Here is a 16,790-nt window from a genome sequence, read left to right as displayed (position 1 = left end):
AGTTCTGATTTGGTTAACTGTTGAACACATGTTGTATTAGGGTGACTGAAAGCCGACTCTGGGGAGAAGGGAGACAGTCGCAGTTGACTGCAGACCGAAGGAGGTTTGCTGTACAAATTATAACGAAGAAAGTGCGTGATTTGTGTTGTCATTTAATAACGTGTGAAAAGGCAGTATTTGTAAGATAGATATGTTTGAGAAGATGATGTTCTTTGTACCCATGTGCGGCTAAGCACGAGGTCAGCTGGCGAAAATGTAGCCAGAATACTGGAGATGACGTCAATGCAGGTGTGTCTATATTTTGTATTATGTTGTAGTTAGACTTTTTTGTTTGTCCCAACCAATTTCTTTTTTAAGACGTGTGTCGGGTTGATAATTGTAATTATCAGGTGAGAAGTGTTATAATTTTGGTCAGCGTGTGAAAATTTTAGTTTTGTAAATGTCACGTCAAGAAACTGTAAAATGCGACATTTAAATCTGGTGTTAATGTTCTATGAGATAGTGTCCAAAGTGAGGAAAATTAGGAAAGCGATAATGGTCAAGTAGTCCTGGCGAATGTCTTAATTTCAAATATCATTTGAATTCAGAAGTTTCTGTCAAAATTAATAATAATAATAATAATAATAATAATAATAATAATAATAATAATAATAATAATAATAATGTCTACCGCGTCTTCCTATGTTAAAAGTGCATTTAACGAATAAGTTCTACAAGGATCGCAGGCATTTAGAAAATTCCAGTGAAATTCGATAGAGTTATGTTTTATCATGGGAAGTAAAATTTTGTGACACCGTGTATGTTGATGATATGGAAAATCGCGGTGTGTTCTTGTATTCTCGAGGTCCGAAAGTTGTAGTAACAGTAAAATAAAGAGGTGTATTTTATAATGGTTATTGTTTTTCACCAGAGGATTGAAATGTGAAAAGGGTCTTCGCAATATAAGAAAAGCGGATTGAGAGCGAAGAATTTATATATGTGGAGATGAGAGTGATAGAAATATTGAAGGTGAAAGGAGCCTGGATTTTAAGTAATACCGCTGGGATAAGGCGAGGAGAATGAGTTTTGAGACAGGCTATGTTTGCCGAGGAAGGATTTGTGAGACAGGCTGTATTGTGACAGGCTGCAGTGTATTCTGCTAACAATCCGAAAATTGAGACGACTACTGTGTGAGGCACCGTAGATTTCTAGTAAGATTCCAAGTGAAAAACGATTCCAGTAAAGATTTAAAATCTTGGTAGTAAAAGTCAAGTGACTAATTACGTAAAGTCAGTATGAATAGTAGGATAATGTGACCTCAAGGATAAAAGAGCATTTAGAATACACGGTTGGTGTTGTTTGACCGTGTAAATTTATTGAATTTCGTTTCACTGGATAGTCATAGATATAAATATTTGAAATTGGCGGTAGGCGATTTGAGGGTTTCCAATACGGTAGTGATGATTATTATTTTTGGACAACATCCGCTAAATGGTAGACGTGTGTTGGGAATTATTATTTTCTTCCCTAACAGTTCATTGCGCATGCTGAGATCTTGTTTGAGTTGGGGGATTGTTCGTCACGTAATATTTATTTTTCGAGTTCACGTTTTGTAACGAGATAGAGACTTACAGCATTTTCCGACTTGCATTCGTTTAATAGCAAGAGACGTTGTTCCGTTGTGTGTTATTAGTCTGACCAGGTTTACAATTGAAATGTCAGAGTTTGTTTGAAATTGTTAGTTCGCCTGATATGCCAGAGGAAGCATAATACGACGCATTTTACGCCCGACAATAGATTTAGGACGTCACATGTTATCCTTGGAGTATACTGATGATGAGACATCCTAGTTCACGCTTGACGAATTAGGAAGGTATCGTGTACATAGAGATTAGTGTTAGGGTGTACAGATTTTAAGTGAGCCCGACGATAGGTCTGGGATGTCAGCTGTACATACTCAAGTCTGAGATTAGATGGGGTTTTTTTTTTTGTTTTTGCGAAGTGACCTGGGCGAAGGTAGCATCTACAGTAAAATATGAAATATGAAGAGGGTTAGATCGGTAATAATGAGGCCAACTTGTGCGCAGCTCCAACAGCTGGAAGGTGCTCCCTGAGATATGGGATCGTTATCGGCGAATGAGGGTTGCCCAACATTGGATATCGACCTGATGGTGATTAAATATTTTACTGTAATTCTCCATGTGTGTTGAGTTTAAATGACTTCCATGTTTTATTTTATTTTATTTTACGGACTTAATTGTTTTGTCGTTCTGACGTCCATTTCGTTTTGATAGTGTGCATGTTTTGTCGTTCTGACGTTCATTTCGTTTTGATAGTGTGCATATTGATACTCAATGTATTAGTGTGAGACTTGAGCTGCGAATGTGGTTTCGATTCGTCAGCCAGTAATACTATTTTTATTTTCAATCTTTGTCGTTCTTTCATTTATATACGTAGTTGAGTTCGATTAAGTGCTAACTTTATTGGTAGTGTGTTGGGACAAACAATAAGTAGATGGATCTGTAATGGTAGTCATTGTTTAAAAAGGAAAGAATTCCTTAAGTTTGTTGTATTCTTCAATGTGGACTGGTAATTTTATTAAGCGTAACATAACCATTTTCTAACCTGAAAATCGGTTTGATAATAATACCTTTCAAGTGATTTACCGCTTTTTAATTAACTTCAGTATTTGGCATTTCTTCTAAATGCGTGATGAAAAAGTGTTTCCTGCATTTCGCAGTTTTGTTCCTTCAGAACGACGTAACGTAAGATCCTCGCGGATCATGTTGTTGTTGGTTCCTTCCGAACAGTTGTTTGGGTGATGCACATTTAGCATCCGGATTATTTTATCACTTAAGGGTGTCATGAAATGACAAATACATGGTGGAATTTTATTTCAATTGTGAATGATGCTGTTAACTCGTAATGAACACCATGCTTTCCCATAATATTCCGCAACCTATCCAAAGCAACTGATAGTCAATTTGGTTCGATTAAGGGTCCATTCGGCGGGTGTTCCGTATACGCAAGGGTGTTCGACTGGTGGATAACCTTAATTGAGAGGAAATCAGGCGATCTACTTGTTGAAAGTCAGATTTTCCACGGATCATGTGGATTAATTCTCAGTTCTCGTTTGGAGTAATAGGTGCCCGGTTTTCAGGTCTTTCCTTTTTCAGTTTTTCAGTTTCGCTGTCCACTAATTTATTACTTTCTCCGAAGCAACTCTTCGATAGTGTGAGAAATAAAGCAACGCTATGCAATGTGACTGCGTTTGGAACATTCAATAATAAAAGATTTATAATTTTTTTTTCAAGGATTTATATTAAAATAACAATGTTGTCGTGCCATTTTGAATTTAATAAAAGTTAGTAAGCACATATTTGCTCCGCATTTCAAGTAGTTAGGCTCTCTTCTGAACCCCATCGTTTGGTTAAGATCGTGACCGAATTTCTTCCCGCAACGACCCATGATTTAAGAGTTCTATATTGCTCTACTGTAGCAGCTGTGGCCAACCAACGATGGAATGGTAAGTTCAAGGGTTCAATACGTGTGACTTTTTTCTCATTTCTTTCAATTTTTGTAAATGGAACAATGGGTCCGATGCTTATATTATAATGTGCTTTAGATTTCCACCGTTCACGTTTGAGGTTTGGGCTTTACCAATAGCCTTGGTAGTCCTTGGTATACGCCACTGCTTAGAAGTGATTGTTGTGAACCGCATCTTTTAAAATAAGATATGGTTTGAACTTGTGTCTGGTATTACTGAATGCTCGTTTGTGTGATTTAAGAAAGTAAATGTTTGCTTTCGTTGTAGGTATCCAACTTCTCTCTTTGGTGAGAGAGATGCTTCGTTCCAAATAATTAATTCCTTCGCCAAGAAAGAGGTATGTTCTAATTCTAGTTGTAATTGTAATTCACAACGTTTCCTTACAATTTTGTTAATATCTACCAAATGGCACTTATTATGGGAAACACAACTGCGTGTTTTACAGCCCTTACGTCTGTGATACACAAGTAATCTCTTTTCAGTGTCCCCTCTTATTTTGTTCACTTTAGGTTTTTATTTGAATTCCTACTAGTGTTAATATATTTATGTTTTTGATCCCATTCTTTTATTTGGGGGTGCGGGTTATCACCTTTCTGCCTTCTATCGTTGACTGATGAGGTACGAGTCCAGCTCCAAGCTGTTTTTAGCCTGTTCTGACCAGTCCATAAGGTAAGTATTTGTGTTAGTAGGTGTGTGTGCGGTGAGGGGCACATCACGTAGGCTGAGAGTACCTAGAACCAGCCCTCATATGCAGGTAAAAGTGCCTGACATGGCCGGGAATCGAACCCCGGGGTCTCCGGGTGAGAGGTAGGCAAGCTAGAATGTGGGGCCGGCTTCAAACATTAATTACATGAGTCAAAAATCTCATTACTTTACATTCAGTTTTACCGGGGAAATTTAGTCTATTTCCCGCAAAATCTCCTTTTAGGTCAGCAAATTTGATCAGCCAAACTCGGCAAAAAATACCTCATAAATAATGCCAAGCAAAACAAAAAGTAGTTTTTAATTCTCTAATCTAATAAAATAAAGCACATCCGATACAAAAGCATCCAAAATGATCGTGAAATGCCGTCTTCTTTTATCTTCCAATGTGATTTGGTCACCAATATACTGTTTGTAGTAAGTCTCTGGAAGTCTTGTACCACCTAAATTAGGCCTAAATTGCCTTTTAAAGGTTTTGTTGAACTCAAGAATATGGTTTGAAACGTAAGTACTGATTCTCGAACGCTCTTGAATGTATTATATTCAATTCTGCCCATCACTTATCACAAGGAAATTGGGGGAGGGGGGGATCATCAAAACTCCAGAAATTTTGGTTTCTTCATGACCTTGAACTCAGCTAGGAAGCACGTTGAGACACTTGCTGCACGAGCCAGTACGAATGGGAAGCGATATAAACATTTGAACGTTATGCTGTGCTTATAAAATGACTGTGGTTTTTGTAAGGACATTTTTACATAAAAATAATAACATAAAATTCCATCTTGTATTAGGACCAAAATAGGTGATAGGAAATTCCAAGATGTCCCATGGCTTTATGTTATGTAAGGTGCAACATCTATTCTGTCTCGAGAACATAATCGTATTCAGTATACTGTATATAGAGATTTGAGGATTTCCCCCCAATCAATACAATTTATAATTACTCTTAGCGATTAATTATATTTTAACCCTTAGCAAACAAACTTTTTTTCTCATGTAGTCCTGTGCTAGTCGTACTTGTTATCTTCAAAAAAGCTGTTTTACAATGAAGTTATAATGAAGATACAAAGTATGACTCACAACATTATGAATTAATTTATCAATCTAGATACATACTATAAACAATAAACATGTAGTTAAACAGACAGTTTGCCCCTTTCCTACTTATATTTCTTCTCCATGTGGTACTTCTTGAAGCAAATTCCAGGGTGAAGTCCAGGTTTCTTCGTGCAGGTGATGCAAAAATCCACTGTTTCTCTTCTTCAACACTTTTTCAGCCTGTTGCTGCACACTGCACAACCTTTGGAATTTCCCTTGATGTTTGAATATATGAAGTGAGGCTTTCCATGAAGCCATTCTTCTTCATTAATGGTTGATGGTCATCATTCTTGTTGACATTTCGGTTATGGACATCACCAACCAACTCTCATACCAGTTCTTTCCTGTATTGCCTTCGCCTCAGTGGCTTTTGCTGCTGTGATTTCCTCTCCACGTTGAATAATAATAAGCTGTTCACCATACAGACATCCAGCAACCAGAAGAAAAGTTTACGCCACCGTTTGTAAGATTTCCTCCCAAAATTATATGTTGATGTATAATGGTTAGATATGTCCACTCCTCCCATATGGTCAGTGTAATCACAAATTATTACAGACTTCAGAATAGGTTCAAAATCTTTCCTACTTTTAGACGTGCTGCATGCTGATGCTGTGCCATGTACTCAACACTGACACAATCCTTTTGTCCTTCCATGAAAGAGCAACCATTTTATCCTCCTTCCTAAATGCCAAAACATCATGCTTCTTCATCTTCTTCAAAGCTGTTGATTTCATTTGAGTTGGCAATCCTTTTCTGTTTGTATTCACTGTTCCCATTATGAGAAAACCTAATTTCAGCAGTTCCTCTGCCAGATCACAACTGGTATAGAATCTATCAATGTATATGTGGAAGTCAATAGTACCACAGATATTCTGAAGCATTAGTACATTTGTTGTGGGAGCACCCTAGTATGGAATGAATAAGCACACAAATGCTGTCTTTGAATCTGCTGCTGCAAATACGTGCAGTCCCCACTTAGTCGGTGTCCTTTGAAGGCCACCGTACTTTCATCTATATAAATATTACACCCTGGAGCATAATACTCTTTAAATTTCCCTTCCAAATAGTCCACTACATTATGCATTTTGTCGCTCCCTGGTTCTAGTAGCAGCAGGACTAGGAGGGCACACGTGAAACATCCAAAAAAATAGTTAGAAAATGGTCTCTGGAAAAAAACATCTTTGAAAAATGAGCATTTGTCAACCCAATCTTCAGCAAAATAATCATTTATATCTGGTTTAGGATTCATACCCACATTGAGTACAACACCGAGAAAAGTCCTCATTTCTGCGATTGTCACATCAGTCCAATTACCCCAGATGCCCCTCTCCCTCAATGGTGTATTCATTTTTATTTTTTCTCTTGCATAGCGGTTAGTCACATGAACAATTTGTGGTATCAATTCTTTCGTACAAAACAGTTTTTTACCTGCGGTGTGTGGTTTCTTTACAATATTTGGATCAGCTCGGCGATAAACTCTCCAACCACCGTCTGGTTCAATACTATTTGTATCGCTTGCATTCTCACTTTCAACTACTTCCATTTCACTCAAATTATCATCACTCTCATCACACTCAGAAACATTGTATTCACTAACCATAACTAATAATTCGTCTTAGCTGCTGTCGATTTCATTTAAAAGTCGAGCTACATCAGACAAAGTAGCACTATATATCTTTGAAAAAGATAGTTGAAACTCTATGGATTGAAACGCTATCGTGACATTCAAATAAAATAATTGCAAGACCTTGGACAATCCTCAAGAACACGAAGCAACATCAGTATAGATTCTCAAATTTTGACACCCCTGAAAATGGTTATTTACAACATAACACACCATCGTATCATTTCTGTCGCACCTATAATGAATCTCAAGTTCTCTACCAAACGATTCTCTTCTTAAGTAACGAAATCTATTTCCAAACATTTATTGACGATGATCTTTGTGGTTTACAGAGGCCTAACATCTAAGGTCATCGGCCCCGACAAACATTTATTATAAATGACAAAATCTCAGTTATAATTTCTTTCTGACAAATGAGCTGGCTCTCCTGCCGAAAACAGAGAAATAAGACACAAGCCCTCCATGGAAAGGAGATGAAGATATATTCTGGTTCCTAGACCTTACAAAAGTTGACTACATAAGCAATGAGAACGTCAGAAAGCAAATGGGATTTGGATCTATTAGAGAGAAAATATACGAAGCAGATCTTAGGTGGTAAACCATTTTTGTAAGAAGTGATGAAAATATGATGACAGATATGGCCCTCTCACAGCCTAAGAGGAAATAGGCTCTGTGTTTGTCAGGTGGATCAAGCGCTTCAAACAAGCAAGATATGGTAATTGTAGGCAATACCACTCATGCCTGCTGAAAAGGAAAAGATAGAGGAAGGCATGCACCCACAACAGACCCACCTGCATCACGGAATAAATGTGCAGAGAGAGAGAGATATTATGTGCCCATAATAATGTTGAATATCTCACTTCTGAGCACAATTTCAATTTTATTAACAATTATACTCCTGCCCTGAATTATTTTAAGAAAGAAAATTACTTTCTTCTCCTCAGCTAGAGCCAGTCCAATGTAAGGTGATATGGCCTATGTCAAGAAACTTTGAGAGTATAGTGCATGTGTGTAAATGTATGGATTCAGTGTAAAAGGCAATACCTTTTACCTTAACAGAAAACTCTACAACTTACTCATTACTGATACTTAATGAAGAATGCAATGTAATTACTATTGTACACCTGCCTAGAACCAGACACTCTGAACTATTTGTAGCCTGCTTCTTATGCAGATGCCCCAGGTTCTATTTCCTGCCAAGTCAGGGATTCTTGGCTGAATCTGACGGTAGGCTCGACGTCCACTCAGCATGCAAGAACAATTGAGGAGCTATCTGACGATGCGATACTGGCCCCTGCCTAAAATGCCACGGATAACAGCAGATAGGATTCATCACATTGACCACCCGTCACATCGTAATCTGCAGGCCTTCAAGGCTGAGTGATGGTCGCTTGGTAGAGCAAGAACCATCATGGCTGTAGTGCCACAGGATTTTTTTTTTTTTTTATGCTTATGCTGAACACATGGGACAAATTGATAGGACACAAGTTTATACCTGAAAAAAAAAAAAAAATAGCTTATTAAAAATAGAATGACATAGAACATTGTCAGATTCATTCAAATCACTTATTTGCATGGATATATATGTACAAGACTGTTTATAGAACAGAACATGTCAATCTATACTTAATAAACATTTTTAGGTGCGAACTAGTGTTTTATAAATTTGTATCCCATGTTCAAAAGGCTGAAAAACTTAAAGGTTAATTTAACATTGATTATGGCTGAAAGTTGTATTCAATCTGATCAATACCGAGCTCGATAGCTGCAGTCGCTTAAGTGCCGTCAGTATCCAGTAATCGGGAGATAGAGGGTTCGAGCCCCACTGTCGGCAGCCCTGAAGATGGTTTTCCGTGGTTTCCCATTTTCACGCCAGGCAAATGCCGGGGTTGTACCTAAATTAAGGCCACGGCCGCTTCCTTCCACTTCCTAGGCCTTTCCTATCCCATCGTCGCCATAAGACCTATCTGTGTCAGTGCGACGTAAAGCAAATAGCAAAAAAAAAAAAAAAAAAATCTGATCAATATATCTGAAGCATTTATTGAGCAGAGCTGTTCATTTCAGTTGTCTCTTTTTTCTAGAAAAGCTTAATTTTCAATCCCTCATTTGTCACATTCTTTATGTTGGCAATAAAAACTGAAATACACTAGAAGCTGGCCATCAAGATGATAATGAAATTTGTGATGTGAAAGAACTTAAGCCTTTAGCACCATCCATGGTCATCTTATCACACCATACAGCAAGTTGTGAAACCATCTAGTAATCCACAAATCTATGATCACTGTTCTGTCTGATAGCATGTACCAATTATCATGACACAAGTGCAAGCTTTATTGTGGAAAATGATTTGTTAAAATTGCAGGGCATTTTAAAGATTGGCATTATTTCAAGAGCCAGAGAAACAGCATTGGGCCTCAAGTAAGTGGCTATAGATTCAGGATGAGTCAGAAATATGGCTAAACATTTCATGTAAATGTAGTATATTACTGTATTTATTTTATTTGGCACAGCTCAGGCTATGAAGCCTGCTGTTATGCCAAACCATCTGATATATGCTACAGTGTACAAAAAAAAATATATACAGTATATATTCTCTATGTTATATATAATTAATTCTGAAATTAAATTTAAACAAATTAACAAATTAAACCAATTAAACTTAAACAAATGAAAAAAAATGGTCTGATAGCTACTACAAGGAAACCTTACTTTTTTAATATACTAACTTCTTAAATCTAAGTACCATTTACAAGGCATTATCTATCTATATATCTATCTATCTATCTACAACATCTCTTTTTAACCCCAGAACTGGCAACTGTCAAATATTTGACACTTTGGTCCCTGCTGAAGTGGCATTGTTGAATATTTGACATGTTCGTATTTCTTCTCATAATTTCCTCATTTCTTCAACAGATGTCATGACAGTCTACTTCTTGCCATTCTCGATCTCCATAGCAGCCGTTAGTTCAGTTTTATTCATATTTACAACCTCTTTGGGCGCAATTTCACAGAAATAATTGAGTGCAGTTTTCTGCCATCTGTTTGAGCAGCACTCCTGTAGTGTTTGTAAACAAACCTTCACTGGTTCTGCTTTGTTATTCTATTTCGTAGTTTTCTGCTCAGTGCACGTTATTTATTTCTGTGTATATATTATTATTTGATTGATTATATGCATTTTTAGTACAGTGTGTATCTAAATATAGCATCTTCACTTCATTACGGAAACATTAGAAATGAAGTGGTGCGAAATTTATTGGAAGATGAAAGTGACAGATCTGACTTTGAGGTTAATGAGAATGAACTGACAGATTCAGATTTCGAATGTTTATCAGCTATTTTTTTTGCATCAAATATCGGAAAGTGAAAGTGATTACGAACTTCTCATAATGCAACCTACCATAACAACGTAGTCTGCGGTCAAGCCTTCAAATTATTGCATGCAAATACATTTTCCGTAACATTTTCAAGAATATACCTCTCAGAGCGATGAAACGTTTGCTAGTCCATTACAAATACATTATTGACAATCTGTGTATGGTATATCAGTTTGTATGTGACATGTTCCAATTTTGTGTACGTATGATTGAAAGTTTCATTATTATTATTTTGAAAATGACTTACATTTTTCTAATCAAAACATCTATACCTTTCCGTGTCACCACAACAATCCTCAGTGTATTATATCTTTACAAAGATATATAAAATTTGGTAGATTTATTTTGTATCTTGGAACTTCATTTGTGCATTTCAGATAAGTGATAAGTGCCTTAACTTACGTCATTAGCCAAGATGGCAATGAACATGCAGCAGTAAGTTACAGTTGCAAAGTACGCAACTGTGTACCAAAATGATCATGATGCCTCAAGACTGGCAGGAAGCGACTTGAATGCAGCATTACCGGTGTTGAATGTGGGAAAGTGAAAAAACAACTGCTTACAAGAGGAAATAACTGTAAAAATCCAAAGAAAATCAGCCTGATTTGTTCTGGGTGATTTCCTACAAAAGAGTAGCATTACAAAAATGTTGCAAAGTTTGGGCTGGGAAGAACTGGGAGAAAGGAAACGAGCTGCTCGACTAAGTGGCATGTGATATAGATGTTGATTCCCATAGGGAATCCGAAATATTTGCTCCTAATGAGTAAATTTATAATACCAATATAAATGGTCCGTTATTGGACATTATAAATTTTCCACCTAACTCATTCCTGGTTCCCAGCATTTCGCCGTTAATGGACCATTTATATTGGTATTATAAATTTACTCATTGGAACAAATATGTCAGATTCCCTATGGGAATCAACTATATCATCTGATGGCCAAGCAGGCGTCAATTTTTGGTAATGAGACAAAGTTTCTCATAGTGCATTGGCACTGCCGGTGGCTCCAATTAGCGTACGCAGTGGCCTCCACGGTATGCACTAGCCATGCATCTTGGTAGGTGTGTTAGGTACCATCTGATGAGCCCAGCCTAGCACACGGGGGCGAAACGCTGGCAATCAGTAATGCTATTGGCTTTACGTCGCACTGACACAGATAGGTCTTATGGTGATGATGGGACAGGAAAGGGCTAGGACTGGGAAGGAAGCGGCCGCGGCCTTAATTAAGGTACAGCCCCAGCATTTGCCCGGTGTAAAAATGGAAACCACGGAAAACATCTTCAGGGCTGCCGACAGTGGGATTTGAACCCACTATCTCCCGAATACTGGATACTGGCCACACTTAAGTGACTGAAGCTCTCGAGCTCGGTGGCAACCAGGAATGAGTTAGCTGGAAAATTTATAATGTCCAATAACGGACCATTTATATTGGTATTATAAGTGGTATGTTCCGAGCTGTCAGAGCAGAAATGGCGTGGAATGACATTAATAGACGAATATGCTGCATTACCGCTGTTGAATGTGGAAAAGTGGGAAAAACAACTGCTTACAACAGGAAAGAACTGGAAAAAATCCAAAGAAAAGCAGCTCGATTTGTTCTGGGTGATTTTCGACAAAAGAGTAGTGTTACAAAAATGTTGCAAAGTTTGGGCTGGGAACAACTCGGAGAAAGAAGACGAGCTGCTGGACTAAGTGGTATGTTCTGAGCTGTCAGAGGAAAAATGGCGTGGAATGACATTAGTAGATGAAGAAGTTTTGTTACGATCTCCGCTACCGCTACGTATACATCCTACCTTCGCATGCTGGTTTTGGCCGATCACGCCGCCACTGCTTCATTCACTCTTCTGCTATGCTCACCTGTCACCTGCCTACTCTGTTCATCACGTGATCTTGACGTCATCTTCTTCTCCACGCACCGCCTCCTCTACCTGTGTGTGTGCTTGCGCTGACCTCTATTGGACACGTGATTATGACGTTTCTGGAATATGCTGGTTTTCAACTTCTCTATTCTTCTCGATGTTTCTGTACGATTATATAATCTCGCTCCACCACTCAAAATATTGAGTCTGGCTTCGTTACGGAGTGGTGGAAGCAGCCATACTACTGCTACGTTCGATATTGTCATTTACCATAATGTTATTTGGACATTAAATTCTTCATTGGGCCATCTGCCCCACTTGAACTTTACTTTGGCCAGCTTATTACGGCATCAAATATATATGCAAGACATTATTTTGACTAAAACCTTTCAAACACGAACTGTACTACGGACAATGGAATTTTGAAATCACAATATCTATTTCCTTGGACCATCGTTACCTTTTGGTATAATGTTTATTTAACACATTCTGCAGCGTAACTTCACCTGGCAAAGAGAATCCCTTTCCCCGTTCAATCCCTACTTCATTTTTTATCCTTTTTCCTTCTTTTCACTTTTTCTTTCAGGTTGCTTACTCTATATCGACTTATATTATTCTTCATTGTACCCTTTATACTTATTCATACGGTTTTGATGTTTTATATTGTAAATGTGGCACATTTTCCTTGTCTTTCAAGGTTTCCTCTATATATTTCAGTCTAGCAAACTCTTGTCTGCGATTTACTAAACTTGTTGAAAAATGTTTACTATTTTTATTATCTGTTAAATACATATCCTGTTTGCTTTGTTAAATTCGAGATTTTCTTGTTCCTGTCACCTTCTTTTGGTCCTATTCCTTCTCACTGCGCAAATTCTGCTGTAAATTATTATTCTTATTATTATGATTATTATATCCTGCTGCTTCTTCTACCACGTATATGTTTGAGCTATCAACTAATCTCATCGAAATAATTTACGAAAAGGCTAGGAAAACAATGGATAGGGAATCTGCCACCTGGGCGACTGCCCTAAATGCAGATCAGTATTGATTGATTGATTGATTGATTGATTGATTGATTGATTGATTGATTGATTGATTGAAATATCCAGAAAGGAAAACCTCCAGAAAGCCTTGCAACAGCGCCAATGAAGTAACATCAGTAAGGATAGTGGAAGTATTTGTTAATAGCCAACAGAAATCAGCCCACCAAGGTGCACATGAGCTTAGCATCAGTAGTTTGAGAAAAATTTGTGTCCACAAACTTAAGGAGGATGACACTGACAAGCGATCTGAACTGTGTGAATTTGTATGAAGAGAATGTGAAACTGATGAATCTTGGTTTCACAAATCGCACATCACCTAGTCATAATACTGTCATAACATGATGTGATTAAATGTGATCAAATGTGCAGCCATATTTCTGACTCACTTTAGAAATCACTCGGTGAAATTTCGAGCACCTACTTCAAGTTGTAAGGCTATCATGTTAAAATAATAATTTTTGTAAGAAGTATGTAATGCTGAAGTATTGCATAATCATATGATCAAACACAGCATGACTGTTTAAAAAATAATTCATTAGTTGAGTTTTTGTCATTATGGATATTTTCAAATGTGCTCTTCATAGATATAAATACTGCACTTATTCTGCAGGGTTTCATGAATTAAATTTTGAACACACAGCCAATTGTAGAAACTTTTTTCTTCCACAAATTGTAAGCAAGAATGATTTTATTTTTTGTCAAAAAAGTTTTATTTCATTTGTGAAATACTATATATTGTAATGTTGCCTCTGACAAGTATATCTCTCTTCAGGAGGCTCTTGATATATTTGAATAAGATGATATAGTTGATGATGTACAGAGTGTCTTCGAAGAACCTCCAGAAATAAATACCTACTCATTCTGACGATTCAGATGAGGAAGAAGGTGGGGGACTTGCTAACAGTCTTACTGGCTGCAAACTTTCCAGCAATGCCAAGACTGCTGTTAGTACTACAGAGAGCCAACGTTCAGGGCATGAAGAGGATATTCCAAGGCCTCCAGTTGAGCCTGCAGAAACAAAAATTGAAGGAAAGGAAATACCATATTTCTAGGTCATATGCTGACATCCAGAATAATCATAGATTATTTCCTGAAACCAATTTTCAACCCTGCGGGGAATGTCTCCTGTCCGCAATGTTGAGAAGATTTGCAATGCAGAAGTGTTGCAATTCTCAGCAATTGAGTCTAGGAAATTTGTACAATTCAAGAAAGTTTCAAGACCCAAAATTTTCTGTAGATCAACTGAAAGTTTTTATAGCTGTGCAATTATTGTCAGTTTACAGCACTGCTTCTTTAAAGAGGTCATGCTGAGAAGCACCAGGTGATGTTCATAATGAGTTCATTGTTAACACCATTACATGATATCACCTATTAGAGATGTGCAGACAAAATGAACTATTTGCTATGTGTAATTTATGTCACACTATCACGGATGGCTGTTATGGTGACGATGGGATAGGAAGGAGCTAGGACTGTAAAGGTGAAAAGGGTGTGAAAATGGGAAATCACAGAAAACAATTTTTCAGTGCTGCCGATAGTGGGGATCAAACCAACCATCTTCCGAATGCAAGCTGACAGCTACGTGACTCAGACTGCATTGCCACTCACTCAGTGACAACACCAGCCCTAGCAATGATGACAAGATGTGGAAACAGCACCCATATACGGATCTCTTCGCAAATCGTTTCCTTGTACATTTCTGGGTAGTACAAAACCTACATTTCGATGAGTGCATGGGTGAATACTATGGACAACATGGTTATAAACAATTTATCTGTGGAAGGCCAATATGTTTTGGCTAAAAGATCTGCTGCCTCAATGTTCCTTGTCGTTACCTGATATAGCTTTATATCTACCAAGATAAAAATTCAAATGGGATCGTCCAATATGAAGACACCATTGGGAAATATGCAGCTCCAATGGTATCCTTGTCTACCTCCTGGCAGGTTTATGGTATATATAAGGTAACAATAGATTATACACTTAACAATAATTATAATTTTTTTTTAAATTATCAATACTTACCGACTCTTTAAACTGCCCTGTGACAAAATTCAGGTATCTCCTCATTGGAAACTGAGGTCCCACTAAGAAACTTGCAGGGAAATAAGTGTGTCCAGCAACTTCCAAAAGTGTTGGAATTCTATCCAAAGCAGTTTTCTTCTGCTCCACTGAGAGCTGCTCCTTTAACACACATCACCAGGTTTAAACAGGTTTCCTATGAAAACTGCATTACTACCACAGAAATATTTCAAGTTACCATGATGCATAATTTTGCAAGGTAATGACTGCTATTACAACATGCAAAGTAAATAATCCCAATGAAAATGTAAATACATAAATACGAGAACATTATTATAATTAACATTAGTAAGAAATGAATTTAATTAATGAAAGCACATAAGCCAGAGAAAGTGATGATAAACCACATAGCCAGATGAGTCAACATCACAAATTCAATGCTAAATGATAATGAAGGATGGGTGCTGGTGAGGTCCTTTTCAATCCCTAAGAAAAGTACTGAAAAGTGAAACAGGTCCCATAACATACAATGAGCAGTAGTTGTTGTTGAACATTCATTCTAGAAGGGAAAAACAACAGTATGTATGTTTATGAATGGATTACGCTTCATTTCGGTGTGCAAAGTTGTGGCTATATATAGCTTACAACGGGATATTCTGCAGGTAGTTATTTTTATGAACGCACTGAGCTAACACTTTCTACTTGAGATAAGTTACATGATGATTTTTCGTCAATGCTCTTTCGCTCATTTTTTACGTTTGAATTTTTCTACTCAACTGTAAATGTATTTTTCATTGCGGAATTTGGCATCGAGCTGTTTTGGTTTCCCAAATAAACAAATAAATATATTATAGCATATACATACTGTACATATGGAAGTGTTGCCACGCTGTGCTGCTGGTGAAAAACACACGTAACATACGTAATGCTGAGCACTTCAATACTACGATAGGTCTGCTTCAAACTTACAAGCGATTGTGTAGCTGAATCCCACTGGAGACAAATACATTGAATGGCAGTTTTGTGTAACTGATGAGCATCTGAGTAATCAATAGAACACCAGAGCAAGAACAGCACTGTAGGTTTGGATGGTACTAGTAGGCTGACAGTGACCTGGGACATCCTTCTAAAGTTGAGTGGTTGAGTATAAGAGAAGTCTGCCCTTAACCCCTCAGCATCGCAACCATTTAAAGAGCTTCCTACCCCATGGCCGGATGAGATTTCAACTACGCACGAATGAAATACATCGATTCACTCAAAGCGTTACTACAAGTATAAGAGTAGCCCAATATTCACGAAATTTGGAATTCCTTATGAAAGAACGATGTACAAGCAGATAATTACATAATTGTTTCACATTTCCTTAGTAATTTAGTTTCATGTGATGGAGTTTGAAGCACTCTTCGAGACAGAGACCTGTCACACTCCTGGCAGCAGTACTCCGACATCTTCTTTTCACCGTGTTTTGAACACACAATACAGCGTCTCTGAGGTTTAGATTTCTCACTCTTGGGTGCTAATTTCCTGATAAAATGTC

At 37.5% G+C, this 16,790-nt stretch overlaps 1 protein-coding gene across 2 annotated transcripts in view; it reads right to left on the bottom strand.

The window, feature by feature from the left end:
• The window catches only part of nes (lysophosphatidylcholine acyltransferase 3 protein nessy), a 478,088-nt gene that overhangs the window by 227,893 nt on the left and 233,405 nt on the right, over window positions 1–16,790 (bottom strand). The window contains exon 5 of one of the 2 annotated variants that reach the window (XM_067140682.2): window positions 15,257–15,415. The exons of the other annotated variant lie outside the window; for it this stretch is intronic. Within the exon in view, the coding sequence (XP_066996783.2) occupies window positions 15,257–15,415 (159 nt within the window). The remainder of the gene's footprint in view (window positions 1–15,256; window positions 15,416–16,790) is intronic. 2 annotated transcript variants of the gene reach the window in all.

Source organism: Anabrus simplex, chromosome 2, assembly GCF_040414725.1.
Source record: "Anabrus simplex isolate iqAnaSimp1 chromosome 2, ASM4041472v1, whole genome shotgun sequence".
Classification (NCBI taxonomy): Eukaryota; Metazoa; Arthropoda; class Insecta; order Orthoptera; family Tettigoniidae; genus Anabrus; species Anabrus simplex.
The sequence above is the reverse complement of the archived record's forward strand: the minus strand, read 5'-3'. Positions and strand labels throughout refer to the sequence as shown.